This window comes from Rutilus rutilus, assembly GCF_951802725.1.
Source record: "Rutilus rutilus genome assembly, chromosome: 10".
Lineage (NCBI taxonomy): Eukaryota > Metazoa > Chordata > Actinopteri > Cypriniformes > Leuciscidae > Rutilus > Rutilus rutilus.
The window spans coordinates 15,411,525-15,439,372 of record NC_140215.1 but is presented as its reverse complement, the minus strand read 5'-3'; the positions used below and the strand labels follow the sequence as shown (position 1 = coordinate 15,439,372).

General features: G+C 35.7%; 3 protein-coding genes and 1 long non-coding RNA gene across 7 annotated transcripts; all 4 read right to left on the bottom strand.

The window, feature by feature from the left end:
- Positions 1-83: 83 nt before the first annotated feature.
- LOC311298420 (sentrin-specific protease 7) lies at positions 84-15,385 on the bottom strand. 4 transcript variants are annotated; one of them, XM_084421315.1, is made up of 21 exons: positions 15,234-15,385; positions 14,708-14,819; positions 13,766-13,864; positions 12,664-12,767; positions 11,081-11,639; positions 10,362-10,656; positions 8,259-8,434; positions 8,021-8,098; positions 7,819-7,852; positions 7,405-7,602; positions 7,063-7,310; positions 6,834-6,970; positions 6,007-6,123; positions 3,045-3,164; positions 2,829-2,921; positions 2,410-2,555; positions 2,274-2,311; positions 2,099-2,142; positions 796-864; positions 517-667; positions 84-410 (listed from the first exon to the last, which is right to left on the bottom strand). In XM_084421315.1, the coding sequence occupies exons 2-21, from the start codon at positions 14,816-14,818 to the stop codon at positions 231-233; spliced, it is 2,997 nt and encodes a 998-aa protein (XP_084277441.1). In that variant the 5' UTR covers position 14,819; positions 15,234-15,385; the 3' UTR covers positions 84-230. The 4 variants fall into 4 exon arrangements, with proteins under 4 accessions (XP_084277441.1, XP_084277439.1, XP_084277440.1 ...); XM_084421313.1 differs by having other exon boundaries at positions 13,766-13,891; positions 15,234-15,370; XM_084421314.1 differs by having other exon boundaries at positions 13,766-13,891; positions 14,708-14,843; positions 15,234-15,356.
- Positions 15,386-16,272: 887 nt separating this feature from the next.
- LOC311298255 lies at positions 16,273-19,242 on the bottom strand. Its single transcript, XR_014628928.1, has 3 exons — positions 19,023-19,242; positions 18,672-18,764; positions 16,273-16,836 (listed from the first exon to the last, which is right to left on the bottom strand). It is a non-coding gene; the product is annotated as an uncharacterized lncRNA (long non-coding RNA).
- A 541-nt stretch (positions 19,243-19,783) lies between these two features.
- On the bottom strand, positions 19,784-25,790 carry LOC311298213 (cyclic AMP receptor-like protein A). Its single transcript, XM_084420955.1, has 13 exons — positions 25,603-25,790; positions 24,756-24,808; positions 24,613-24,667; positions 23,708-23,764; positions 23,486-23,546; positions 22,717-22,804; positions 22,527-22,616; positions 22,397-22,435; positions 21,457-21,535; positions 21,043-21,090; positions 20,869-20,951; positions 20,547-20,688; positions 19,784-20,367 (listed from the first exon to the last, which is right to left on the bottom strand). Exons 1-13 carry the CDS (start codon positions 25,687-25,689, stop codon positions 20,191-20,193), a joined length of 1,059 nt encoding a protein of 352 aa, XP_084277081.1. The 5' UTR covers positions 25,690-25,790; the 3' UTR covers positions 19,784-20,190.
- Positions 25,791-26,631: 841 nt separating this feature from the next.
- On the bottom strand, positions 26,632-27,848 carry mid1ip1a (MID1 interacting protein 1a). The gene has a single exon (XM_084422371.1). The coding sequence runs from the start codon at positions 27,777-27,779 to the stop codon at positions 27,321-27,323; it is 459 nt and encodes a 152-aa protein (XP_084278497.1). The 5' UTR covers positions 27,780-27,848; the 3' UTR covers positions 26,632-27,320.

The following is a 27,848-nucleotide window of genomic DNA, read 5'->3' as shown; positions in this document are numbered from 1 at the left end:
CCCTTTAAAGAAAGTGCTACTTGTGCTACTTACCTCAAAGACACAGGCTATACAGAAAATCTGAGATTAAAAAGGCAAAACTATTTAATTTAATTTCATCAACATTTATTTCTTTCTAAAGTTTTCACAACAATGTATACAAAAGCATAAAATAATACAAAAGTTTAAAAATCAGCTAAAATATATATACATCTAGGATAAAATAATCACGTGGACCTAAAAGCTTTACATCACTGAATGACATTTCCATAATCTATGGTATCTTCTAGAGCTTCATTTCCCAAAGAGCCTTTCTGAAATCTGTACAAGTTTAGGATGAGGTCTCGAATCTCCTCCCGTTTCCCTCGCACCTGTTGCCGTGGAAACCAGTGATCCAATCTCAATGGCAAGTCAAAGTGTAACACAGGGTCCTGAAAGATACACAAACAGCATTGCAGTTGCCTTTGTGGTCAAAACAGACTCTTACACACATTTTTGTATTTGAAAATAAAGAATAAAGAACGAGTGCAAGTCTACCTGTAAAAAGCTTTCAGCATATTGTAGCAGGTAAAGGCCACAGTCACTGCTGTTGTCCTGTAGGGGGACCTTACAGTGGGAACCTACCATGTGGTCACTACTAAAGTCACGATGACCACCTCTCTTTGCCACCCACTCTACCTGAAGGTATCTAAAAAATAAATAAAAAAAACTCAAAATTAATCACTTCATATAAAATATATATATTTATAACAATTATGATAATACCACAACATAAATGTGAGATAGTTGGACTGCTGTCAGAGAGCAAACACTCACTCGCGCAAGAGTTTGAAGATACGTTCATGAACCGACAACTTCAGGGAATCCATTATGAGAATACATGGTCTGAAAAAATAAAGAGTAAAATAATTCTTAATAATTCTCAACATTAAAAATGTTCTGTCACTGTTCTGCCCATTAAATGGCAAAATCCCTTAAAGGTATAGCGGAGGATTTTCTTTTTCCGGGTGGATCATCAAGACTATTGGTCCTCCTAAGTGTCAATCATTCTGGTGATATGTTTACGTAAGACCGTCGTACGTGTTCGTGCACACGATTCACACGATGGCGTGCGCTCAGAACACAGGTTGGGCTTCCCACTGATGCCTCAGTCGCGAAGTTTCTACTTGACAGGTAAAGTTTGGCATGCTATTTGGAGAAATCCATTTAAAATCACTGCTAGTAAAAGTTAATGTAAGCTATGATTAGCTCGTGCATGCTCTCTCGTGCGCACGTTTAATAGGCGTTCCCTCTCAGGAGCAGGTAGAGTGTTGCGCATGTGCATTTTTTCAAAAAGTGGAGAGGGCGGTTCTTTTCTAAAATTCAGGAAAATCCTCCGCTATACCTTTAAATTAAACATTTCAATTAATTTGTTCATTTAAAATTGAACACGTTAGCAGTGAAATTTATTTTCTGAAAGGCTGCCTAATAAAAATGATAGTTAGTAGAATGTTTAAAGTGGACCATGGAAATGAAGTGTTATCTCTAAGTAACTTTGCAACTACATGTCAACTGACACTCAGAGTATTAGTTGACTGTATGCTTAATATCAGCTAATAATAATAAAAATAACAGCTAATATCAAATGTAAAAACATCCTGTGCGTTTCAGAACTCAAAACTTCCTCGTTAATCCAAAAACAGCTTTTATTGAATCCCAGCTCAGAAAACAACTCATTTGGGATTTTGTCATATTATGACATAATAGTGCGACGAAAGACCGCCTCTGCAGAATCAAATCAATGCCTGCTTCTACATCATTGTGTCTTTGGCCCCGCCCACTGGCACGATAATGAGATGAGGATAAGAGAGATACAGGATCAATGGACTAAACTGACATCACCTTCCAAAGGATCCTTATGCTAGGAAAGTGGTTATTTATTTTCAATTATGTGAATGTCTCAGTGCAGTGACTCCCTTTATAATAAATGACGCTGTCTACAGTCTGCTAAAATCAGGGTTGAAAATGGCCTTTTATTTCTAAATTATGATCATTTTTGATGTAAAAAATCATACTAACATTATAAGTGCACCTCAGGAAACATTATAAAAAAAAATGCAATTCAAAAACACACACATACCTTTTACACACAGTGTGTCTTTTGCAGGTATTTTCCGTACAGTTCTACAGAAAGAGAAGCACAAGATTCTGCTGTTGCTGTGCATGTGCACATTCTCTATCCATATTCCATTATACCAAATCAAATGTAATCCAATGCAGATTTCTGACAGTTATCAACATTTATTTTGACTTACGAGAGGATGAGACGTGCTTGACTTTATATGACTGTCATCTAGATTAAGAACAAAAGTTTGTCTAGAATCATGAAATCATTCTTAAACTAGTAAGCATAAGTAGCTTAGTAGTAAAGCATTAAAATCAAAATTTTACCTGTATTATTGTCCTCATCACTGTTGGATCTATTCTCTCCATGTATCTCACCCTCAGACTCACCCAAACCTTCACTTCCGTCCCTCTTCACATACTGCGGCTCTTCTAAGCCGGGGAAACAAATCACCACGAGGTACCAGTGAGCCCTAGAACAAACACCAGACTTGATATAAAATACTTTTAAAAACAATATGATTCACGCAGGTTCATTCAAGGCAGGCACATTAAATCTCACAAGTTGCATCATACGCATAAAGTCCAGTGAGTGAACAAAAGTCCATAATATATGTCCATATTAACGCAAACTAATGAACAGAAACTAGTGATTTAAAGTACAAAAATATAAATAAAAACACTGCCCCATAAAAGTAAGTAAGGCTTAAGTATCAAAACAATGTATTTGTATAGCTAATACTCACTCTTGATTTACAGGCACAAACAGGAAGTCTTTGTCAAAGATGTCTACATGACGGGTCCATGTCCTCACACGCTGATGTCTTCTGACCTGAGCTCTGATGGCACATATCCATCATAAAAATATATGAATGTATTGTTGTGTAACAAAAACTTTTTGTAACAATAAGCAAGTGAGCTGTATATATGAACTCTGTGTGTGCTGTGTGACAAATACTCACGGTGTGCTTGTACTGTCCTCATTAGCATTGTCTCTGCGTGTGAGCTGCTTATAGAAAAAACTGCTGAAAACATGAGATCTGTGTACAGATGCCCGCGGGGCCTTTTGCACCATAAGATACCTGAAACACACACATATAAAATATAGGGGTTAAAGCAATTTTCCTCGGCCAAATCCCATTCCACAGCCTGTCACACACACAGTTTAAGAGCAGTTTTTTTCTTCTTGTAATTAAGGGTATAGTGAGTACATGCTTTACCTTGACAAATGAAATACTCAAAGAACATTTGCATTTAAAGAAAGGCCATTTTGAACTGCGTTTCTATTATTTACATATTTTTATGAAATTTCAATGTTTTTAATCTAATGCTTTTACAAGACTTGACTCTGTGTGATGTAGTCATACAAATAATGAACCATTACCATAACTTTAACACAAGTTTTTATTTCTCAAATTATAAAAGCCAACAGTTGGCTAAATTCAGTTTTAACCAGAGCATTATAATAAGAAATTATAACGCATGTTCTAACTCAACCTGTTAACACTGAACAGATGAGGGAAACTAATAGCACTAGAATCAGAACAAAAAGTGCATTTATGGTAGGGATGGGCATTTCAAGCAAAAATAATATTCGATGATCGCTGGGAATTATTCTATTATTATAATTATTTGAAAATCGCACCCCTACCCCCACATGCTCACCGTAAACGGCGTTCGCTCAAATCCCGCACCGACATTACATTTCTCTGTACTGTAGGCCTACTATACGTGTTGTAGCCATTAAAATAAAACGCATTTAGTTTCATATGCATGTTTAAATCATATAATGTTATTTTTAAATTTCACCTATGTTGATTATATGAAAAGTAAACAGCATGAGTAAGATAGCATGATAAGATGCGCAATATATCGGGAGACATGGAGTGGGTCAAACATGATTTTGACCACTTCATTAAAGAAAGGCTTTCTACAAAACAAAACTTAAAGTGAATTTTGTTTTGAATAAATTGTATCTTAATTTTCAATCAATGTTTCTGAAGGGAGTGGATTGGAATCCACTGCTGCTTCAATGTATATGTAATGAGTGATTATAATCAAGGTATTAATCAATACTTTTCCTTCTATATCAAATGAGTTGAATGACTTCTCTGAAGATTTTACTTTTTTATAGAAGTTACCAGTGTGATTACTGAAATGTTCTTTTCATGTATTCATTAATGTCAGTATTTGATATTTGAATGCAGTAACGTTGCTTGCCTATTTATCCCAGCTTCCAGAAATTAAATAGGGACTGGTTTTGTGTTTGAGAAAGGTCTTCAACATGTTAAAACACATAGGGGTCATTTAAGTCTATAGTTTAAGGTACCATTTTGTCAGTTAAAGCCTATAGTTTCCATTTAGGATAAAGTGTCCTATCCTGAGAGAAAGAACTTGTTATCTTGATGTTTTGAGACGAGACTCCTGTTTATAGTTAGAGCCTGGCCAAATCCAACCTTGGAAAAGATGTGTGCCGGGTGTGTGTGTTAGTCTTCTTGCTTACAGGTTAAGGAACCACTGGCATTGTTGGAGATTGACTGAGTTGTTGTTCGAGACATGCTGGCACCCAGCAACCCAAATATGCGACCTGGAAGGTCATGACGTGCCTAACTTCAGGGTCCGAGTGTCAACGGCATAATCTATGGAGATATGCTTCTGTCTATCTGTATATGTGTGGAAAATTACTATGTTTATCAATTTCTTGGCCAATAAGAATCATTCAGCCTGTAAGCAATGACGTAGCTTAGATCTTGGAAATGGTATAACTGCTGTGATCTTTGTAACTGTAAGTGGGGTGCAGCCTTCGAACTCCTGTGTGAGTATTGAAGCTGACTTCTGCTGATGAAACTGCAAACTATCTTCAGTAAAACTTTTCTTCTATTTTTTATAATTCTGACTCCGGGTCTTCTTTCAAACATCTGGTCCTTGGGTCCTAAACTGTTAACCCCTAACATTTCATCAACCAATTGCCTAGATTTAATAAATGAGAAGCAAATATAGCTGACAATATAATCAGGAGGCGCCAGCGCGATTGCATTGCTCGTGAACTGGAGCTCGTCTCATAAATTAACCGAAACTCAGCGTATAGGCTAAGTACACAGGCATGAGAAATATATCTAAAGAAAGCTTGAAATGTCTACTTTTAAACAAAACAATTCCAAACTAAAAGAAACCGACTACTCTCTTATGTAATCCGTAAATGTGCATTTCTCTCTATAGGCGCGTTCACTAGCCTACATTTGGACATTTTTGTGTAATTCTATTTATTAAATGTGTAGAATACTTTCCAAACCGTTACATATAGTATTATAAATGTTGTGTTCAGACGTTCATGATATAAAAAAAATAAACATATCAGAATAACTTTTAAAATGGAGTGAACACGGAGCAGTTTTTCCATGAGCGGGAATGGAAAACCCGGAGTGAACCGCGAGTGGAGAGAGGAACGTGCTTTCGCTCCACTCCAGGCTTTGATCACATCCCCCTCAGCAGGGTGAACACACCTCGTCTTTCCTTAATTTAAGACCTATTCAAACTAAAATTAAAACATTTATTACACTATTTGAGAAATGTAAGCCTATTTACAGCCTTAAAATTTTTAAAACGAAAAGTGAATTTAAGACATTAAGGAAAGACGGGAAACCTGCAATTGACAGAAATCTAAACTTTAATCCCTGAAATACAACATCAGTTTGCGAGTTTGTAGCCGATATTCAAAAAAAAGGAAAAGGAAATGGTTGGTTGGTTTCCACATTATTAAGACAGTCAACTATGTGCAGGTTTTGAGCAGAACCAGATGCCAATTGGACCAATTTTTATGCTTATAGTCAAAAGTCCCAGTTCTTAACCCCTTTCATCCCCGAATAACTGTGAAGGATTGGATCTAATTCAACTCCTCCCACTGAAATATTGTCTTAGTCTTACTTGAGGTAGAAGTCGATGATGACATCATTAAGAAACTCGCCGCTGTCTAAACATTCCAGGTCCTCTGTCGTCACGGTGAGGGCTCCTTTTGAGGGCGGAGGAGGGAACAGAATCAATCTAAACAGGGAGGAATAGTGGTAAATTAGGACTGAGGTACAGGGTTATAATTTTATTCAAGACTGAATATGCAACTGTTCAAAAGTCAGTCTTTTTTTAAAGAAATGAATACTTGTTAAATTCCTGTCACTTTGGATCAAATAATTTTTTTATGTTTCAAAGAAATGCTGTTCTTCTGAACTTTCTACTCAAAGAATCTTGAAAAAAAAAGTATCTCAGTATTCGCAGAAATATTGAGATGGTCCTCACTGCAGAACACGAAATCCAGGGGGAGGAGTTGGATCCAGATCCAACTCCTCCCACCTTACATATACCTAAACCTACCATCTCCACCCCCTGATCCCTAAACCCACCCCTAAACCTACCAATTTCCACCCCTTAGATCTGGATCCAACTCCGCCCCCTGGATCTCGTGTACTGCAGTGAGGTGCTAGTTTTTGAGCACTAAATCAGCATAATAGAATGATTTCTGAAGGATCATGTGACACTGAAGATTGGAGTAAAGGCTGCTGAAAATCCAGCTTTGTCAGCACAGGAATAAATTACATTTTAAAATATATTCAAATAGAAAGCAGTTATTTTAAATTGTATTATTTCATTATTTTACTTTTTCAACTGTATTTTGGTAAAATAAATGCAGCCTCCAGACTCCAAACTTTTGAATGAGATAGTAAATCCCCCTTAAACATGGTAAAATCACAAGTTTTCACCTGCGTGCCGGGACAGAATGTCTGTATGGTGTCCATTCTGCCCCAATTGTAGGTGCCATGGAAACACTGTATGAACCCTGAGCTTTTCTATGGCACAGAGTGTAGACTGGCTTCAACTGAACATCAGAATCCTGACCCTGGAGACACACATTCAATCCATGAAATGGCTATATAAAAAAAAAAAGCAAACACGCAACCTAGAATCATAGATACAATATTTTGTCTGAACCTTCACAGCAGATACAGCTGCATGTTCAGTGCTGGTTTGTGCATCAATTTTGGGCGTCAGCAGCTGGAGCAGGTGTGATTCCTGGGAGCTCTGCAGCAGTTTCAGGCTGTCCGGCTGTGTGAGGGGGGACGAGAGGCCCGAGCCGTTCTGCTTCAAAACCACCATGTCCATTAAAGAGGCCAAGAGCGCACCCGTTATACCAGTAACAGGTTCAGCCAAACACAGCAACACACATGTACTGCCTTCAGCTGTACACACACAGGAAAACATATGTAAAAGGAGAGAGTATAAAAGAAAGTACTGTCATTACTTTCAAAAAAATAAACAAATCAGTAATCTCACCTGGACGCGTGCCTGACTCGATGACAGACAGGTCATTGTGTAGTTGGTGTGCCTCAGCATCAGACAGCCAAAAGAGGAGCAGAGAAGGGGGCGGGACCTCATCATCCTTAACCAGGCCACACCCGCTTAATGTAGCCCCCTCCCACACACTGTATTTGCACACACTAGCAGTTGATATATCAATTTTCACTGAAGAATCTGAGTAAACAAAAACAAAATAGACAGATGTTTACAAAAATGTAAACATAAGGTATATCTTGCATATATCTTACCTTGATCTATATCTAATCTATATTATAATATAAAAAACTATGAAAATCTAAAATCTACAAAAGAAAACAGTAAATGCTTAAAAATAAGTAATTTACACTTCACCAGATTATTTCTAATAATTTTTGTTTAAAACAGGTTTACCTTTCAACAAAAAGGTGATCTTGTCTGTAGTAATCTGAAAAATAGTATATTAAAAATCAGTGACACTCCCTCATTCCTTCCAGTGAAACCTTCCTCATACACTTCCTGTTATATTACGTAAAACATATCTTTACAACTTTGATTAAAATGATTCAGACATATTTGTTTACTCCAACCCATCACATCAACATATCGTTCTCACCATCATACTCTCATTGGATGTGACATTAACTCCACCCATGTGAAGGGAAGACAGCAGTAGCTCTATCACAGCAGAATTCTGACAATGAAAACATACAAACACACATCAATACCAGTGACCAGTTGCAACCCACCCTTTATGTTAAGCTAGACGGTTTACTATAGTATATATAGATGAGCTATATATTTAGTAAACTAACTATATTATTTTAGTCCAGTATTTAGATTATCATACAAACCTGGTCATACATCTCTGTAGTTTGTAAGTTACACTCAGGTGTGTTTTTCTGCTCATAAACTTCTGATTCATCTACTTTATTCATGAACTTTGCACACTCCGGTGGCTGGATGTTTAACGCAGAGGCTTCCTCTTCTCTTTCCTCTTCTTCATCATCCTCTTCACTGGAGAGAACAACTAAGCAAGGTAATGATAGAATTGTTTTTAAATAATAAACATACAAAGTTTAGAAGTAAAACATGAGCTGGACAACTTTAGAAAAAATTATTTGTTAGAAAAAATAATTTGTTATATCTGTAATAATTACGATGTTTTGATATTTTATGAAAATTAATGTAATTTATCAATTACATACACTACTGTTCAAAAGTTTGGCGTGGATTAGATTTTCAATTTTTTTTTTTTTAAGTCTCTAAGCTCACCAAGGCTGCATTTATTTGATCAAACAATGTGAAATATCATTACAATTTAAAATAAACATTTTCTGTAAAGGTAAACTGAATTTTTGGCAGCCATTAAGCCAGTATTCAGTTTCACATGATCCTTCAGAAATCATTCTAATATGCTTATTTGGTGCTCAAGAAACACCAAATGTTGGAAACAGTTGTGCTGCTTAATACTTTTGCGGGAACTGTGATAGATTTTTTTTTTCCAGGATTCTTGATGATGAATAGAAAATTCAAAAGGAAGTTTAATGAAAGTTTTTTACTGCCACTTTTGATCTATTTAATCCTCACTGGATATATGAACTAATTTCTTTCAAAGAAATAAAATCATACTGACATAAACTTTTGAATGGCAGAGACATTTGCATGGCAAGTTATTTGCTTTAAAATATTTTATTACAACATATGTAGCAAATTTTTTTTAAACGTTTATTACTATGTACTGTTATTAGGGGTGTGAGAGACAATACACTTATGTCACGATTCAATACAAATCACGATACTGAACAATATTTTAAGCCAAAAGAAATTTTTTTTAATTATTATTACTGGTAAAAAGTAAAAAAAAAAAAAATCAACTGTTGTTTAAAATGCTAAAATTGTTATGTACTTGGGGTAGTGGACTTGAATAGACTTGAACTTGGTCCTGGTCCCAATACACAGGGCAGTGGTGACACCAGAAAAAAAAAAAATTCATGATTCTGAAGCTGAAAATGCAGAATTATGTTAGAAACTGTCACTGACTACATATAAATATAATGTAGGCCCTTTTTTCACTGGTAAAATCAGACATTTGGCATTATTAAGACCCACAAATATTCCCCCATTGCATTATTATACATTATATTAAACATTAGCTATATAGGCTATAGTAGTTTAATGTAATGTAGTGCTGTCACTAAAACTAGTACACTCGCAGTACCCTCATGCTTTCAATGCAGGCATCGAACACAGCACTCCTGGTGCTTATGGAGCAAAGTCCTGTATCTCACTTTATTAATGCACTTACATGGTAAGAATAATCCATCTAAAACACTTTGAATCATCACACTACTACAACTAAATGCGATACGGTGATTAAAATGATGTCTGCACTTTCACTTTGAGGAGCTGCTCCAGCACGAAGCAATCAATCAAAGTTCTAATCAAAATTGTCTCCATTTACTCACTCTCATGTTGTTCGCAAGCGTCACACATTTGAACGTCCGTGTTTACTACAGTAAGTGCATTGTAAATCTGTTTATCATATAAAGCCATCGTGTCTCTTCATAAGACATGAATTTGGATTAGACCGCTCGATTGATTAATTTTACGATGCCTTTTTTTTTTTTTTTTTTTTTTTAGAGGAATGGACTTTAAATGAAGGAACAGGAATCTCTCAGGTTTCTTAAATATCTTAATTTGTGTTTGGAAGATAAACGAAATAGATCTTATAGGTTTGAAACGACATGATGACAGAATTTACATTTTTAGGCGACTTATAGCCTACCTTATAAATAGAGTAAGCTGAGTCTTGGATAAAACTCTATATCGTGATCACCGATTTATAACGTCACATTTTTATATCGCAATAAATAGATATAATGATATATAGTTACACCTCGAATTGGTACATGTTAATGAAAATGACTGCTGAATATTGGGCACTAATCACTTACTAGGTTCAGATGGGTCGAGCTTAAAGGATTCTATGATGAAGCTCCGTCCCTCTGTACTCCCGGAGGCGGGGTATGAGTTGGGACCCTGTTCACCTGAGAAGCTATCCATACGACATCTTTTGACAGGGATTTGGCCCTCAGCCCCGACCGAGAGGCGTAACACACTTCCTCTCATCCCTTCCACTTCCTGCACCACCTCTCCATTCTTGCACAAGTGATTTTCCTCATCTCCTGCAGAATCCTTTGGGGGCTCTTGTGTTTCTCTCATTTCTTGCTTATTGGGGAGATCAAAATTCTGTAAAATCGAAGGCAGAATCAAAAAGGATGATCTACAATAAAATGGTAACGTTTCTAAGTGAATCCTAAACGGATGTACTTAAGAATATATTATTCTTATATTTTTCTTTGCTAAACCTAATAATTGCGATTAACCTCATGATTACTAATTATGAGATAAGATAGTGCAATTAATTTATTTTTTTAAACAATTTGTTATTTATATGGAAACCACCATAATTCATTTTTTCCAGGATTCTTTGATGAATAGAAACCTCTTGTAACATTATAAATGTCTTTACTGTCACTTTTCATCAATTTAGGCCTATTGCATCCTTGCTTAAAGAAAAAAACAAAACAAAAAAAACACCTGACCCCAAACTTTTGAATGGCAGTGCACATTAAATGTTCCAACGTCTTTTGCCAAGGTGTACAGGTCTTACCTCACTATCTGCTATTTCTTCTCTCAGGCTACCCTGCATTTCTAATGGTGACGAGGGACTGCATACAATTTCAAATCCAGAGGAAAGCGCTTCCTCATGCTGTGGAGATCCTTCAAGAAGTGATGCGTCATTCACTTTAAAAGTAAATGGTTTGGTCTGTTTAGCAAACTGTTCACTAATCTGAACAGCCTGTGGCGAGTCGCTTTCTCTGGGTGAACAAGAGATACTTGATACTTCAGATGAATCCGGGAGATTCAGTGATGAGTTCAGTTGTTTGGATTGCAGATTTTTGATTCCCTTGTGTAGACACGATTCATTTTCAGTAGATGACTCAGTCGGATTATGGGATGGTGAAGTGGCATTTGGTTCGGTAGTGTCTGTTCCTCCTCTTTTTGTTAAGCTGGATCTCCTCTTTTCTTTAAGCGTGGCTGTTGAGGTGTGATCACTCCGTCTTTTGCTCTCTGATTGGTCTCTCTTTTTGAAAGTCTGCCCACTACATTTTAGATTCTGTCCGATCTCTGTCTGAAGAACATCTTCTAAGACAACTTTAACCTGACGCCTGTGGGAAAAGAATAATAAATATTAAACAACCAACAATCAAATTGATATTGCTCAAATATACACACACACACACATACATACACACATATATATATATAAGACAAATATAATAAAACAAATGACTGCCAAATAAAGATCACAAAATATTTTAAAATTATAAATCATAAATTGTATGTGCATAAAAACACTGTAGTTCCTTAACTACAAGACAGACAGTTTAAACATTTGGTACATGCTGCACAGCTGTTTATTGACTTTTTAACTAATGGTACATTAGCCATTTTAACGTATTAGCAGTGTGCACATGGAATGAAACGGGTCAACATGCACAGATGGTGCACAAATGATAAGAAAAAAAACGTCAGTAGGAGAGTGTAGATGCGCACCATATCATGCAAAACAGGATTTCCCTCTGCTCATTTGAAACAAGAGTCTGATATACTATATTCTATATAAATTCTCCCTCCCCAGATGGTTTAATGAAAGTAAGCATTAAAAAAATTATGTGTTACACAACACAAAAAAACAGCGATTTAGTATTTTTTAAAACTTTATCCAGCAAGCCTATTTCAAGGATCAGAAAGAGGGTGGAAAATTACTAAAAATGACTTGATTAAAATTATAAGTGGACATCAGGGAAAATAATACAAAACCTGGCCAAGGAGCCAGTTTTCATAGGAATTTGTTAATGCCAGATAAGAGACACAATGCAAAATGCACTCAATGCATCACTTCCTCTGCCAGGAAACAGGTGTTGGGTAATCAAGAATGTTACAAATTCAGTTTAAAACCTCTGAAATTTGAATTCTTGTCAAAATACATGCAATATTGAGTCCATCACATATAATATCACACATGCAATTGACAGCAAGTCATTCTTTTGTCATTTGTGTGGTTCAAAACGACATAATTCAGATAATGCAATGTAAAAAATACACACAACATAACTAAACTTTTACAGTGAGTGACGAAGAACGGGCTTCGCCTTCGGGATCTGAAGGTTAATGGGAAAAGCACGTTACCTTTGGATTTCCTGCCATACTGTATATTCTTTAATGCTGTTTTTTAGTGATTTGGGATCTGACTGGGAGGATGTACCATTTGAGGCCAGCTCTGTCCAGTGGATCTAACAGTAAAAAAACAAAGCCAATCAGAAACTGCCAAACATTAGGACATATCAGGTTGAATTGTTGACAGAGGTAGTTTACTGGATCAGGAAAACATCTAAAAACAGATAAACACATTCTATATTAATTTGCCAAAATAATGATGTGCTTGGCAACCATATAGGTATGCTTATAAACTATCTAACTTAACTATATAGCATCATTTATTGAACACTTGTGTGTTTTATCATAGTGCTGTAGTTTCTGATTTATAAAAGCAATAACACCCAAAAGAACTATAATTATTTGACTAAATGTGCAAGATAAATATGATTTGCTTCTATGTATTCCGTCAATGCTGCTGCTTATACATCAATTTTGTTAACCTTACATGAGTTACATAGATTTTCTTACACAATTATATATATATATATATATATATATATAAAGATATGTTGTATGTTGTTTCTGACAGAGGGAGTAGTGGAGGAGGACAAAAGTAATGGTTTAAAAAGAGTGTCAACTGTGTGTCATCTGTCATACACCTGGTGAAAAACTCAGATATATTGTCTTTTGTGTTTTTCTCTCTCTCTCTGATGTTTCAAAGCTAATAAACAAATGCTGTGAGAAGCAACTTGGGTATAATTATTTCTTTCTGCAGTCAAGGTAAGTTAGGCCGAGGAGAGTTTAGGAAGTCAGATAAGATGTTTCCAATTAAAAATATTTACGCACGTCAGGTGGGCATGCATATTATGGGATGTCGATGAATATTATGGGATGTCAAGAATATATGTCAGATATGTTTTGGTAGTAAGAGAAACATATCTGAATCGCGATTTCACATAAATACATTTCATTTCATTTTTACCATTGAGTTGCCTGACTTTAATTTTATTGGTGAATTTCCACCACAAATGTCCATAATGTCTTAGTTCAAATGTAGTTCTAAAAAAAATAAAAAAAGTCAACAAATACACAAACACATGTAATGCATCACTTCCTGTCCAATCTCATTCACCTTGGAGTGGCTCTTTGTCAGATCTTTAAACATCTCCGTATCTGCACACTCATCCTCAGCTGCGGAAACTCTCCTGGGGATCTTAAGGGGACTTTCAGTCTGAGACACATGAAGAGATGAGTTTACCTTTTGATGCAGAGAGATCCAGGCATACAAAGCAATAATTATGTCAGACTCAGAGATCAAATTTGAATAAGGACTAACCAATTTATTAAGTAAACATGTACAATGATAAAGACAACAAATTAAGTAAATATGAAAATTATAATAACAAATAGGTTTAAACAAAAATAAGGTTTCTCTTATTAAATAGGCCTAGTTTATAATGAAATCCAAAGTACTGTATCTAACAGATGAAGATTTTGAAGATCTGAGTATAAAGAAAAGACCCAAAAGTAGTAAGACATTTGCACAATGAAAGGAGATGTAAAAGAAAAGAGACACCATATGTAAATAATCAAACATATCAGCGCATATAGTAGAAAATATAGCCTATAAATTGTTAAAGAAATCAATAACATGTAAAAGAATAATAATGCAACAAGGAATATAACAATGATAATTAAATTAATGCATAGCTATCAGTGACAAGAGATTAATACGATTCATAAAAAGGAATGATTAATAAAATATATTAATCAAAAGAATAAATTTGAATATGAATAGTTTTGCATACACTAACTTTGTTTTAAGGTGTCCTTGTTACAGTGTAATAATACATTTAGTAATGAGTAATGTTAATTAACAGCATGTACTTACTATAAAGGTAGGGTTAGCTGCATGTAATTACACATAATTTACTGTTATTACTACAATAAGTACATGTAACTTATGTAACTAGGACACTGTAAAATAACGTGTTACCGAATGATTTAGGTGAAAGCACTGAAACACTGGAAACACCTCAAACCTTCCTCAATTTTGTTTAAGTCATGGACATACCTGACAGTTGCCACGTTTGAGCCCAGGTGAGAGAGTCAGAACTCTCCTCCGGTCCAAAGTAAATTTACACGAATCAGAAAGAGGGCTGTTGCGGGTTTTTTCATTTGGCATTCTGCAAACAGATGTTTCAAGGCCTCTTTGAGATCACAGATAAAGCAGTGAGAAGAACAACAATCAGGAAAGGGTAAGAACCTTAATATACTAAGTTACTTTGTAGATTGTTTTCCTCAATTGTAAGTCGCTCTAACGTTAGATAAAAGCGTCTGCTAAATGAATGCATTTAAATGTACCGCTGCAACCAGTCCTAGAAGAGCTAAATCAAGATTATTTTATCATTAGATGACTTTAACTAATATACCGAGTCAAAAATCTGCACATTGTAACTATTCACTTCTGTCAGTGCAGTAAAACAGTCAGCAATTTAACTTACACTGATGCAAATTAAAAGTGATCTTAACTGGCCTGTAGCTAAATACAATGTCCTATTATATCTTCATCTGGTTTCAAGTTTATATATTGCACCTACTTTTTAAGTCCAGGAGTCAGTTTAAGCTGTAGAACATGTTTAATGAAGATAATTCAGTTGCTGAACAGAAATGAGCACATGAATATTAGGATTATATTCCTCGATTGAAAACTTCCGCCACTCACAGGAAATCGGATTCTCTTCTTCTCTTCTCCCCACCAGGTATTGTGCGCCATCTAGCGCCATGGAGGATATGTTGAATTAAATATAAACTAGTGTAAGCTCCTTTTTTTCCCTGAGGTTGAATCATAGACTGTACGAAATTACAAAGTATGGACAAAACAAAAGTATTCGGACACTCAAACAATATGTCTTTGTTGAGCATTTATTTAAAAATAAACAAAAAACATTGATGTTATAGGGAGCTGGTTCTCTCTAAACGCTTTCTCTATTCTCTCTCTTCAAAAGCTTTTATTATGTTGGAACATGGCAGTAGGGATTTGGTCCCATTCAGAAATAAGATCACCAGTTTGTTCAGGCACTGACGGAGTCTCACAGTCAGCAATCCAATTCATCCAATAGGTGTTCAAATGGGGTTCAGGTCTAGACTTTGTTCAGGTTTACATAATCACACCAGGGTCAGTAGAACATTTGTCTATGCACAGGGACATTGTCATGCTGGAGCAGAAAACAACCGTCCTCAAACTGATTATAATATAATATAATATAACTAATATAATATAATACATGTGTATAATATAATGCAAATCTTATTTGCTTTCGTGTTTACATCGTGTGACACAAAATCCTTTCCCTGTCAATATTGTTCACCATGACCATGAGTATTTATCTAAATAACACTTACAATTACACACATATAAATAACAATACATATATTTTCAACTTTCATGTTGTTTGAAATAAATCCTTTGATTACGGAGATCATCTCTAACCCTGTGGAGGAATTATGTCATTGTGATGTCATCTTTTAAATACAGAAGTGTGTTTATCTGATCAAAGAATAGAGGCTCAGGTTAGAAGAAATATTTATTACAAAAAAAATGTTGAGTAGTTTAGGAAGAACACGAGTAAACAAAAATTTGAGTTTCACAATTTTATTAGTTGTTTTTATCATGACAAACATGAAATGATTTTATAAATATCGTCAAAGTTACAGTGATACGTGTTCATTCAGTTTGTTAGTGAGTATAAATGCAAAAGCTGCAGGTAAACATCAGATCTGAACCGCCCCTGAGGCAGAGGTTGATGAACAGACCTTCATAAACTACAGCTGAAGAGGAAAAGAAAAAGAGAAAGAGCTAGGAGACAGAGCAAGTGTCGGCAACTGAGAATACAGGTCACGCAAAGCAAAACTGGTCTGATATCAGATCTTTGTCACAATCTGCCTTCCGCTTCTGTAAAGTCTATGTTGAAAATACCGGCTTAGATGCCATTGTTGGAACACCAGAACACCAGCGTGCAAAACACAACATATGCTGGTGTCCAGCGAGGCAGTTTTTTCCAGATTTGCTTCTGCGTGACCTTTAACCTCAGGAACCACATGTCTGTATAGCTCTCTCCGTAGGTGCAGATGACCCAACAGCACCCTCAGACTCTGGAGCTGCCATTAATGCACTGTCTGACGCATTGCTCTTCTTTTTACCTGGAAACACACAAACAAGTCCGGCAACTTCAGTGACATTCGAAAACACCCGCTGTGCATTCACATCTGATCTGTACAATGTGGAATGAACTAATGCACTCTGATGTACTTTGCCTCATTCAGATAAGGCTATAGAGTAATAAAACACTGAGATACAATTTCACTCTATATACTTTCTTAATAGAGTGCAACAAGTGTGTTCCGGAAGTAAGAACTTTGAATGATAACTTAAAACCTTAAAGGGGTCATATAATGGTACATGCACTTTTACAAGTTGATTGTACTGAAACTTGTGTTGGCAGTGCCTGTACACAACCATCATAAAATGATAAAAATCCATCCAGTGTTTTTTTTTAAATCTTCTTATGTTTTCCCCTGTCTCAAATCATGCCCCTCCCACGATTGTTGATTGACAGCAGCGTTTCAACACAGACCCACCCTCGCTCGTGAGCGAGCTGTCAATCATAGTCCGCGCGGACCGGCGCGGTCATTGTTGATACGCTGGAGCACTGTCTATGAGCAGAATGGCGTCGAAGCGATTGTGGTGTTCTGTTCTTGGGTGTAATAACGAACACAGCAGTCATTTTGATGTTCCTAAATCCGAACCGCTGAAGACGCAGTGGCTGAGTTTGTTTTTGAAGGGAATATTCCCCACGATCAACGTCAATGCTTTCATGTTTGCGCGAATCATTTCACACACCATACATTGCTTTACAAACGAGGGTCAGTAACGTTATAAAGCTGGTTTTGCTAAGAAGCTGCTCCTGAAAAAAGGATCGGTACCAACTGTTCGTGTTCCTGCTGCACCTCCAGAAGAAGAAGTGAGTGTAACGTTTTATTAACCTTTATATTAATCTTTATATTAATCTTTGCAAATCGCTAGCACGCTTCACGATGAATGCGGCTGTTTACACTCAGGGTACATTACGGCATGTTTTCTATGTACGACGTTCTCAATATAATTCATAATCCCACGTTTACAATGAACAACGCGTTATGGTTATTGTGTTATTAAAACTGTGTACGCAGTACGCACAGAACAGAGCAAAGCTCATTATCATTTAAAGACACATGCACTTAAACGGCGTGCTGAAAACAGCTGTTTTTGACCAGGTAAAATGAGTGTTTTTTTACAATACTAATGAGAATTTTTAATTAAAGTATATTACAAACTTTTAATTTAGACCCTAAAGAATCATATTAGCTTGTACAAAAATGGCATTATATGACCCCTTTAAAAGACAGCCCTTACTGTGAGCTATGAGGTTGCTAATCCATGGTATCTGCTTCTGCTGAAGCCGTCAGTTTATCTATAAAATAATCGTGTTTAACAATGGAATTGCTGGTGAAAAATTACATTACCCATGAAGATCCTGTACAGAAAACTAAACCAATCAGAGTCGAAAAAAGCAACACACTCCAAAATAGCTATTTAGCTCCGCCCACATCCATTCGATTATGCTGTTCGCAATGCTTCATGGGATTGTAGTTCTTTCCCTCCCTACCGTTAAGTAGACTACAGTCTTGTACACTTGTACCTCTCTCTTTTTGTCCGATTTTAAAAAAGGTTTTTGCTTTTAATCAGAGTTTGTAGTGTTGTGATTCAACTTGTAGCTGATTGGCTTGGTTCATCGTTCATTTATAAAAAAAAAAAAAAAGAAAAGAAAAAAAAGTAAAAGAATAAAACGTTTTTTAAACTCCCGGAACCAACGTCACTGAAAAAGGGGGCGGGAACTGTTGCGTTCCTCATGAGTTTCATAACTTGTTATTCCAGTGAATTGACAGTAATATTTACTTTAAATAGAAATATATATTTATTTATAATGTAAACTCACCTTTAGCCAGGCTACATGGTGTGAGGACAGGTTGTTCTGTTTGCTCTCCCTCTTTAATGGAAGCCCTGATCTTGCGCACCACATAGACGCTGGCTGTAAAGGAAATGTTGCAAGTCATACAAATACACAAAACACAAATCACAACACTGTGTACTCATATAAAGCACAATTCCATATTACCACATGTACAATTGTATGTACACGAAACAGTCAAGAAATGTAATACTTTTTTGTTCATGTTTGTTAATAAAAAAAAAAGATATTATTCAATAATATTAACTATATAATAGGCTTTTATATCATATACAGGAAATAAATGTTAAAGGCTTATAAAGAACTAATCAGTCTTACCTTTTATCAGAAGTCATACCATGGTTTAGATAGAATGTTTCTGTTCGATAGAACAGTTTCTACTGTATTCCGTTTCCTACCCAGCAATTTGCCTTGAAACACCAGCCTTTACGGGTTATGGATGATACTGTTGTCTTTCCGGGAGTGCCCTGCCTAGTATGTAATGTTCGCCAGCTGATGTTATGAAAATATGTTACGTATGGTTACTGTTGCATTTATCATCAATTTTACAACGCACTCTTCACTGATTGGCTCCCTCGTCACTTACGAGGAGTTGTTCACCAATCGCTGTTAAATGCGCTTAGATGATATAACACAACACAGCCAATCAGGAAAACAGAACCGCGAAATAACCAAATAACAGCTCTCCTTTTGCTTATAGTTTATTGAACACTTTAAATTATATTTAAATACACTTTTAGAATCAACTTTTTGGATTCTTATTTCATAAAGCAAGATATAGAGCGATAAATATTGTCTATTTCTGACGAGAATAGTGTTCACACTTCTGTCCACACGGTGTCAGTATCGTTTAAATTAGCTTTCGTAAAACAAAGTTACACAAACTATATCACTTATATCACTGGTTTATATCAAGGAGCTTTTATAACGCTCTTATCATGGGAAGCATGTCTTACTCCACTGGGCTTTCTCATTAATCATCCTGATTTAAGTGCTGAGATTTAATATCTAGAACTCAGTTAATTAACTAAAGTTAGAGTGCTAACTCATTCCACTAGGCAAAAGACACAAACATGAGATAAATGTTATTAGATTTTTATTAAAAATTTGTTGCATATGTAAACAATACAAAAATATATCATACATTTTCATAAATATGATAGTAAAACATGCTCAAATTTTCTCAAAGTATATAATGTCTGAAATATTCAGATGAATGAAAAGGCAGTCTTTAATTCCATTATTTAAAACAAAATATATTACTTTCAGGTGGTAAACAGCTTGAATGAAAGCTTTCCCACATTAATACAGTACAAACAAATGTTATGATACTACCCATCATTAAAGGCAAAGGAAGACGTTCTATCAACCATTTTCTTTTCTGTTTTCCAATAATCATAATACATATTTTAAAGTGTCGAAATAAAAGCTGCAACAGAAACACTGAATGAAACTCTTTAAAGGCACACACATACGCACTTCTTTTCTAAACACTTTCCAAGGGTCCCCTGTCTTTTAAGATCATGTTCGGACTGTAAAAGATGACATTGTTGTCCTCATCATCAGAATCGGAGTGTGTATCAAGGTCATGTGTGTATCTTACATTCGTGGCATGGTACTCTCCAATCCTTGTGCTGTCACACAGTCGAGACTGGATCGCCATCTGTGGAAAACGCATGCATTACGTGAATGAGAGATTGAAATCAAACCGCACAAATGTGTCTGGTATGCATTGCTGCTTATGCTGCCTAGTAACCATAATGATACAGGAAGGGACTGTCTGATTGACAAGTAGACCAATCACAGCCATCCATGGCTGAGACCAGTGAGTGTGAACTGTACCTTTATTCCTGTTGAACTCAGTTGACTCCAGGTGTCCTTACCGAAGACGAGAGCATTTGCAAGTCCATGCAATGGTGCACTGAGCACGTGCAGTAATGTCAGAAAAAACACAGGGTCCTCTGGGTAAGCAGCATTATGAAGTCTGCAGAAATACACATGCAGATCATGCACACAAGCACAAAGATGCATCCACAACTACCGGTATATGTGATCAGCTAACATGTGGGACACTTCATTTCAGAAAATATGGAAATCAATATAAATACAGATCACATCCATGAGGTTCAGTATGTTAAATATGGCAAAAAAAACGCACTGTTACCGATTTATGAGGGGGAAGATAGAGACGAGCAGATAGACAGAGGGATACCACTTCAACGGTCTGATCTCTTCAGCTAGAGAGATCTGCAGGAAGAATTAATGATACATTACTGATGTATAAACCAGTGGAGGGCAGGATTGTAATATCTGCACATGCACTAATACATACGCTTACCTTCCTCCTCTCTCTTTCAGGATTAAAGGTGCCTAACCAGGACCGCATCTGAAATAAAGACAGTAACTTTAAACATGCATTTAGACTCCTAATGCATGGATCATAATGTGGTGTGTACTGTACAATGCTCAATGTCCCCCCCCCCCCCCCCCCCCCCCTTAGACCTGTGCAGAGTACATGGGTGTCTGCACGTACATGAGCCTGTATAGCCTGATTTATTGCGTCAGTGACTAGAAGAAGCTGCCAGACGTGGCACGTCAGCATTACAGAGAACAGGGAAGAGAAAAGCGAAGTGCTTTGTTCAAGATGAATTTGAATTACACACCTAAGTTGGACCTAAAATTGCCATGCAATCAAATTTTGGAAGTAGCGGGACAATTTTTTAGTTGATGTTTGTGAGTCACATTCACTCACCCTCTCATTGGCCACACAGATGATTCGAGCATAACAGCAGATCATGAGGATAATCAGGCTAAACAGAGGGATGTACCATCTGCAAAAAAACAACAACAAAGAAATACTTTACACCTCAAACAAGACAATACACAAACAGAGGCCTCAAAAAGTATATGGACATTTACGTTCCCTAGATAGTGCACTTGTACTATCCTTCTTTACTACATTATATATTATGTATATATTATATATTTATTTATAATTTGTCTAAAGTTTCAAATAAATCCCTAAAAACTCAAATCAATAATTTTTATAATATAATAATTTTCTTTACATTTGTAAAAGAAAAAAGTAAAATCAATCATTTTAAATGCTACAACTGAATTTAAGCATCACAACATTTTAAAAGACTTTAACAGTATGAAAAATGGATATTCATTTTTAGATTTGCTAAAGTTTTAACATTTAACATTATTAATAAGTTTTATTTTTAAAGATTACTTTTAAGTGATTGTTGGATGATGGAAAAGGTCATGTAAATGTAAATATATGGAAAATTAGAATGAACAATTAAATATTCGATATATATAAATATTGGCTAGTAACCAACATGGAAACAATATCTTGTGCATCCATATAAATATATTATATAGTTACGTAATGCAAAAGCATTCATGCATTTTAGGTGTCTAAATATATCTGTGGCCAGTGTTTACCAGTGTGTTAAATAACACGGCAAAACTTTACATAATTAGAGTGAAAAATATTCTAAGCAGCTCCAGCATGCACAAAAACCTGTCAGATTGAGAACGGAAATTCCTGAGATGCAAATAGCATGAGGAGCTGCGTGAACCTCTGAAATGTGATGAAACTCATAACATAGTTACATTACTCCAACCCAGGTTCATCCCTAGAAACAACACGCATTTCATACACATGCTGAACATTACAAACTTACATGCCAAACCTCCACCCAACATGATTATCTGTAATCCAACTGCAGGAAGAGAATGAGACAGAAAGGACTGATGACTACTGTAGTGATACAACTGCAATTAAGAATATATCAAAAATCAAAGGGCATATACCACCAGGCTCCAGCAGGACCGTAGTATCCAGCCATCAGTGGGAGAGTGGACATAAACAGAGGAACCCCCCACGCCACCACATGGTACGGTCTGATAAGCACATGCAGATGTTAGGAATACTTATATATATATATATATATATATATATATAACTAAATTAGTTTTTTGTGTGTATTGTATAGTGACTCACATCTCATAATGTTCAGTTCTGATTTCTCTCACCAGGTTCAGGTAGAGATTGAAAGTAATAAGACACACCCACACCAGTGCAGTCCAGTCTAAAGTCAAATACCAAAAGTTGTTTAAGCCAAAAACTATAACAACAACAACAACAGCAATTTTTCATGACATCAGTCTACAAATTCACATTTTATTCACAAATATCATACTGTACATGTTTTTTGTGGTGTGAATTTTTGGGTTTAAAAGTGTTCTGCTAGTTACATCAATGACTAAATTAAATAATCTTATTATACCATGTCAGACTTGATGATCTGTTACTTTACATTAAAGGGATAGTTCACCCCAAAATGAAAATTCTGTTATTAATTAATCACCCTCAGGTCGTACCAAATCCGTAAGACTTTCGTTCATTTCGGAAAACAAATTAAGATCATAGATGAAATCTGAGAGCTTTCTGTCCCTCCACTGACAGCTACACAACTACCACTTTGACGCTTCAAAAAGTTCATAAAGAGATCGTAAAACTAATCAATGTGATTTAAGTGTTGTAGGCCAAATTTTCTGAAGAGACTCGATCACTTTATATGATGAACAGATTGAATTTAGGCTTTTATTCACAAAGCTCTCAAATTTCATAAAACATTTATTTGATTTTTTTCACAAGATGAACAAAAGAGGGGGAGTAATTAATGCCTTGCCCATTTTTTGGTGAGCTGACCCTTTAATAAGACAGTACACATATAAACAAACATCTTTTGATCAGTTGCCAAATTTACCAAAATATGTGAGCCACCACGCTTGAAAATTACACAGAGAACCCTCTGGATGAGACTCTCCCTGCAGGTGAGAGGAAAAGAAAAGGTGCAATGAAATAAAGTTATTAAAGAGGAATAAAAAAAATAAAAAAAATTCAACATACATTAGTTTGAATAATTACTCTCTGCCTACATATGTATCTCTCTCTCAAACATACACATAAATTAATCAACATAACTTACCATAACATATGCAACACTGTCAAAAAATGCTGCTACTGTCAGACTGACTACCATTTTCTGAAAAAAAAAAGGAAAGGAGAGAGATTATAAGATACAGATAAAAAGAGATACAATGTTATTTAAAATAATCAACAATATGACAGAATATGACAATTATGAATTTTAAATTATGTTGGGTAATTACACTACCATTCCAAAGTTTGGAGTTGTTTATGTTTTTGAACGAACTCTTCAACCAGACTGCACTTTTCAATTTAAAATACACTTTATTTTGATGGTCCCTTGTGAACATTCTGTTGACTATAAGTAACTTTGCAACTACATATCAACTAACTCTCATTAGAATATTAGTAGACTGCTTAATATCTGCTAACTCTTTATTGCGATGGTCCTCCAACAGACATTCTACTGACTATAAGTAACTTTGCAACTACATGTCAACTTATTCTAACCCTAACCCAACTAGTCTACTAATACTCTTTTTTTTTTAATCTACGAATACTCTACTAACTCTCTAATGAGAGTTAGCAGACATGTAGGTGCAATGTTACTTATAGTCAACAGAACGTGTTAAAGGGACCATCATAATAAAGTGAAACCCGGTTTACATAGTATATTCCTGTGATGGCAAAACTAAATTTACTCCAGTCTTCAATATGTTCTAATAATTCCAATATTCTGATTTGTTGTAAAAGAAACATTTTATTATTATTATCTTCAACAGTTGTGCCGCTTTTTTTTTTAACAAAATATCTTTACTGTCACTTTTGCAAAATATAATCCATCCTTGCTGAATAGTATTAATTTGAAGAAAAAAAGTAATAAATAAAAAAGATCTCACTGCCACCAAACATTTGAACAGTAGTGTATGTATCTTGGCAATTCAAATCAAACACACACTGTACCTGAGCCAAAGAGTTATATCTGCGCAGCAGCCATATCACAAAGAGCATGAAAAAGCTACAGATAGGACATTTTAAGTTAGTTAAGAATGTTCAAAAGTCACTTTAAAACAAAGTAGTTCTGTGCAATATATAAATCGACTCACCATGCCACTAATGAAAATGTCCCTGTGGCTCTTTTCACTTTAAGAATCACATCCTGAGAATTAAAATACATATATAAAAATATAATGAAAACTAAAAAGACCATAAGGAAGGAAAAGTTATATGACATTTAAGGAATGGTTCACCCAAAAATGTATTATCTCATCATTTACTCACCCTCGTGTTGTCTTATTTCTTTTTAATACAAAGGAAGGTATTTTGTATTTTGCACCATTGACTTCCATAGTTTTTGTTTTTCCATACTATGGAAGTCAATGATGTCCCACAACCGTGTGGTTACAAACATTCTTCCAAATATCTTATTTTGTGTTCAGCAGAAGAAAGAAATTCATACAGGTTTGGAACAACTTGAGAGAGAATAAATGTTGACAGAATTTTCATTTTTGGGGTGAACTATCCCTTTAATTGAAATTCCATGAAGTGCTACTTCACATATTTTTCTTTTCATTTTAAATAGACGTCTTGATTCCCCTATATTTCTTTACATTTTTAATACTTTATAGTTCTTTTAGACACTTTGCAACCATTCACCAAAGAAATGTAAACCATTTTCCTGCTCGTGTGTTGGGTGGTTTGTCCCATCACAACTCAAGAAGTAATTTATTTACAAATGAAATTACTTCACCATAAGCCATCTAATATACTTTCCACAAGAATGTTTAACTAAAATTAAATGATTATCAATCACCATACTTTCTTACTTTCACGTCTAGGAGTAAACTACATAGTGAAAATCATCATGCCTGGAAAGGATGATGTCATATTGTGATTAGCATGAGGGCTAAAAAGTTAGCATTACATTAATTTTTAAACCAAGTTTACACTTACACATCGATAGTCGTCGGGCGCTTCGGTAAAGGAAGTACAGCGGGAGCTGCTAGTGTTGTTAACCTGGACTGTATGCTCATCTCCCATAATTACTCTTCCTTTTTACTAACTAATATTTTGATGTGGAAACGCACATGATGAGAACACCACATCATCCCCATTGACACGTAAGGCGTGCACACTGGGACAAACAACACAATATACGAAACGCGATTAAGTTAAGGTGATTAAGTTACTGCCAGTAGCTTTCATATAAACATTATATTTTCTACAGACTTAGCTGTTGTTTATACAGTGAAGTCATGTTATTGATTAATTAATATTATTTTAATTAAAATAAATGGATAAGACTATTCAGCGTATCTGTTATACTGATAGGCTATTTATTCATTTTGTGGAATAGTGTGTGTGTCTTATGTTTTCATAACACGGTATGAAACATTTAGTAGAGTGAAAGCAAGGTGATTTAGATTCATCCGATGAACATAGTGTGGCAGTTCACTTTGTCAAAATGTTTGTTTAGGTTTAGGTCCAAAAATGAAGAATCTTTGGTATCTTTGAACAATAAGTCATTGTGCAATAAAAACTTGCAAAAAAACTTACCTTCCACAGATTTGTAGGTCCTACAGACCCTCAAAATATATGTGTAGGTCTATTCGTAGACCTTTTGCACACAAAAAAAGAAAAGAAAAAAGTATGACCATAAATAATCTTTGTAAGAGAAATAATCTGATTAATTGCACAGGTCTCACTTAACGTACATATACGTACCCGCATACACATAGGCTACTAAATAGAAATTGAAATGGTAAATGGGAATTTCATTTTATTAGATTAAATTAGAACTGATTATTATTTTGTGTCATTATCCCTAATCCATCAGTCTCAGAAATGAAAGTTATTTAAATGATAGGCTTTTGTAAGAACTAAGGAATGAGGAGTATGTACATGGTGCAGGGTGTGTGTACGCCTGTTAATTGTGGATTTTTGAGCATGAATGAATAATAAACAACCACAGATATTCAAATTACAAAAGTTTATTTTGTTATAAAAAACCAATTCAATACAAAACACAGACAATGTTTTGATCATACTGGCATTTAGGCACAATTGAACCCAGAATCTCATGGAACTCATCATGACACACAAAAGCAGTGATTTTCAGAGTTGTCCACGTCATTGATTCACAGGATGATTCACAGATAGTTTCAGATCATTAACAGGAAACGTTCCCAGGAGTTTTCTACAGAGTTTCTGCGTCATCTACAGGAATTTTCACATAAACAAACTATCATACATTTAGTTCTTAAAGTCATCAGTCCTCTGGAACACACAGTAACATCATAGGACAACAACTTTAAAGAAGAATGAAAAAATAAAAGCTTTCAATTATACATAATCCATAAATAGATTTAAATATCAAGGTAAGACATGGCAGCCAGCCATTTGAACGGAGATTTAGTTTTGTTTTGTAAAAAAGGGAATCTTCCAGTGCAAATATAACCTCAAGACAGGAAGCATGCCCTTACAATTTGTCAGTGATCAACACCAATACTACAAAACCCTGTTCCCCCTCTCGCTTTGCCTTGCATTTTAACTTTTGACAGTTTAACATCTGTTCGGTCAGTCCCTTTTGTCTCTTCCACAAAGGCAGAATAGATCATATTAGATCAGAATTGTTCATCATATTCAAAGACATGGATCCTTCATGATGCAGTTCACTGTCCCCAGCCAGCAATGCCAATCTCCTGCTTGTATCGGTTGGTCAGGTTGTTGGCTTGGCTTGTAAGTTTGGACAGCACCCCATGCAAGCCCTTCAGATGGTACTGCAGGAGCTGCTCCAGATCCGTGTCGCTGTCCGGTTCTGTGCGCACTGGCTCCGGCGCAGGAGAGTCTTTCTTGCGCCTCTGCTCCTCTGCGCGCAAGACACCCCATTCGATGTTGTTCCGGATGGACTTGAGCTGGCTGTAATAGCTGTACATGTCGTCCTCAGCATCCCGCAGATAGCTACCCATGACATTGGTCAGCTTCTGTTCCTCGTTCTGTTGGTCCAGCGGCACATCTCTCAGCAGGCTTGGCACCATGACCGTCTGGTCCATGTTGTTGACGGCGCCGATGAAGCGGTTCATTGCCGTGAAGAGAGCGTTCTTCTGGCTGAGGGGTTCGGACATCTGCATTTTGGTGGATTATGGTGGTTAATTCGAGAGTAGTTTACTCTGTATGTTTCTCTCTGCCGTGTTTAGCTT

Excerpts from the sequence above, each read along its gene's own strand:
- mid1ip1a (XM_084422371.1), bottom strand. The coding sequence starts at position 27,779 with ATGCAGATGTCCGAACCCCTCAGCCAGAAGAACGCTCTCTTCACGGCA.
- LOC311298420 (XM_084421313.1), bottom strand. The coding sequence starts at position 14,818 with ATGCCAAATGAAAAAACCCGCAACAGCCCTCTTTCTGATTCGTGTAAA. Across the intron at positions 11,640-12,663 it reads GTATGGCAGGAAATCCAAAG|GCGTCAGGTTAAAGTTGTCT; the intron begins GTAACGTGCTTT and ends CTTTTCCCACAG. Across the intron at positions 7,311-7,404 it reads CGAGTCAGGCACGCGTCCAG|CTGAAGGCAGTACATGTGTG; the intron begins GTGAGATTACTG and ends GTGTGTGTACAG.
- LOC311298213 (XM_084420955.1), bottom strand. The coding sequence starts at position 25,689 with ATGGGAGATGAGCATACAGTCCAGGTTAACAACACTAGCAGCTCCCGC. Across the intron at positions 22,617-22,716 it reads AGAACTGAACATTATGAGAT|ACCGTACCATGTGGTGGCGT; the intron begins GTGAGTCACTAT and ends TGTGCTTATCAG. Across the intron at positions 20,689-20,868 it reads ATCTTCCCCCTCATAAATCG|ACTTCATAATGCTGCTTACC; the intron begins GTAACAGTGCGT and ends GTATTTCTGCAG.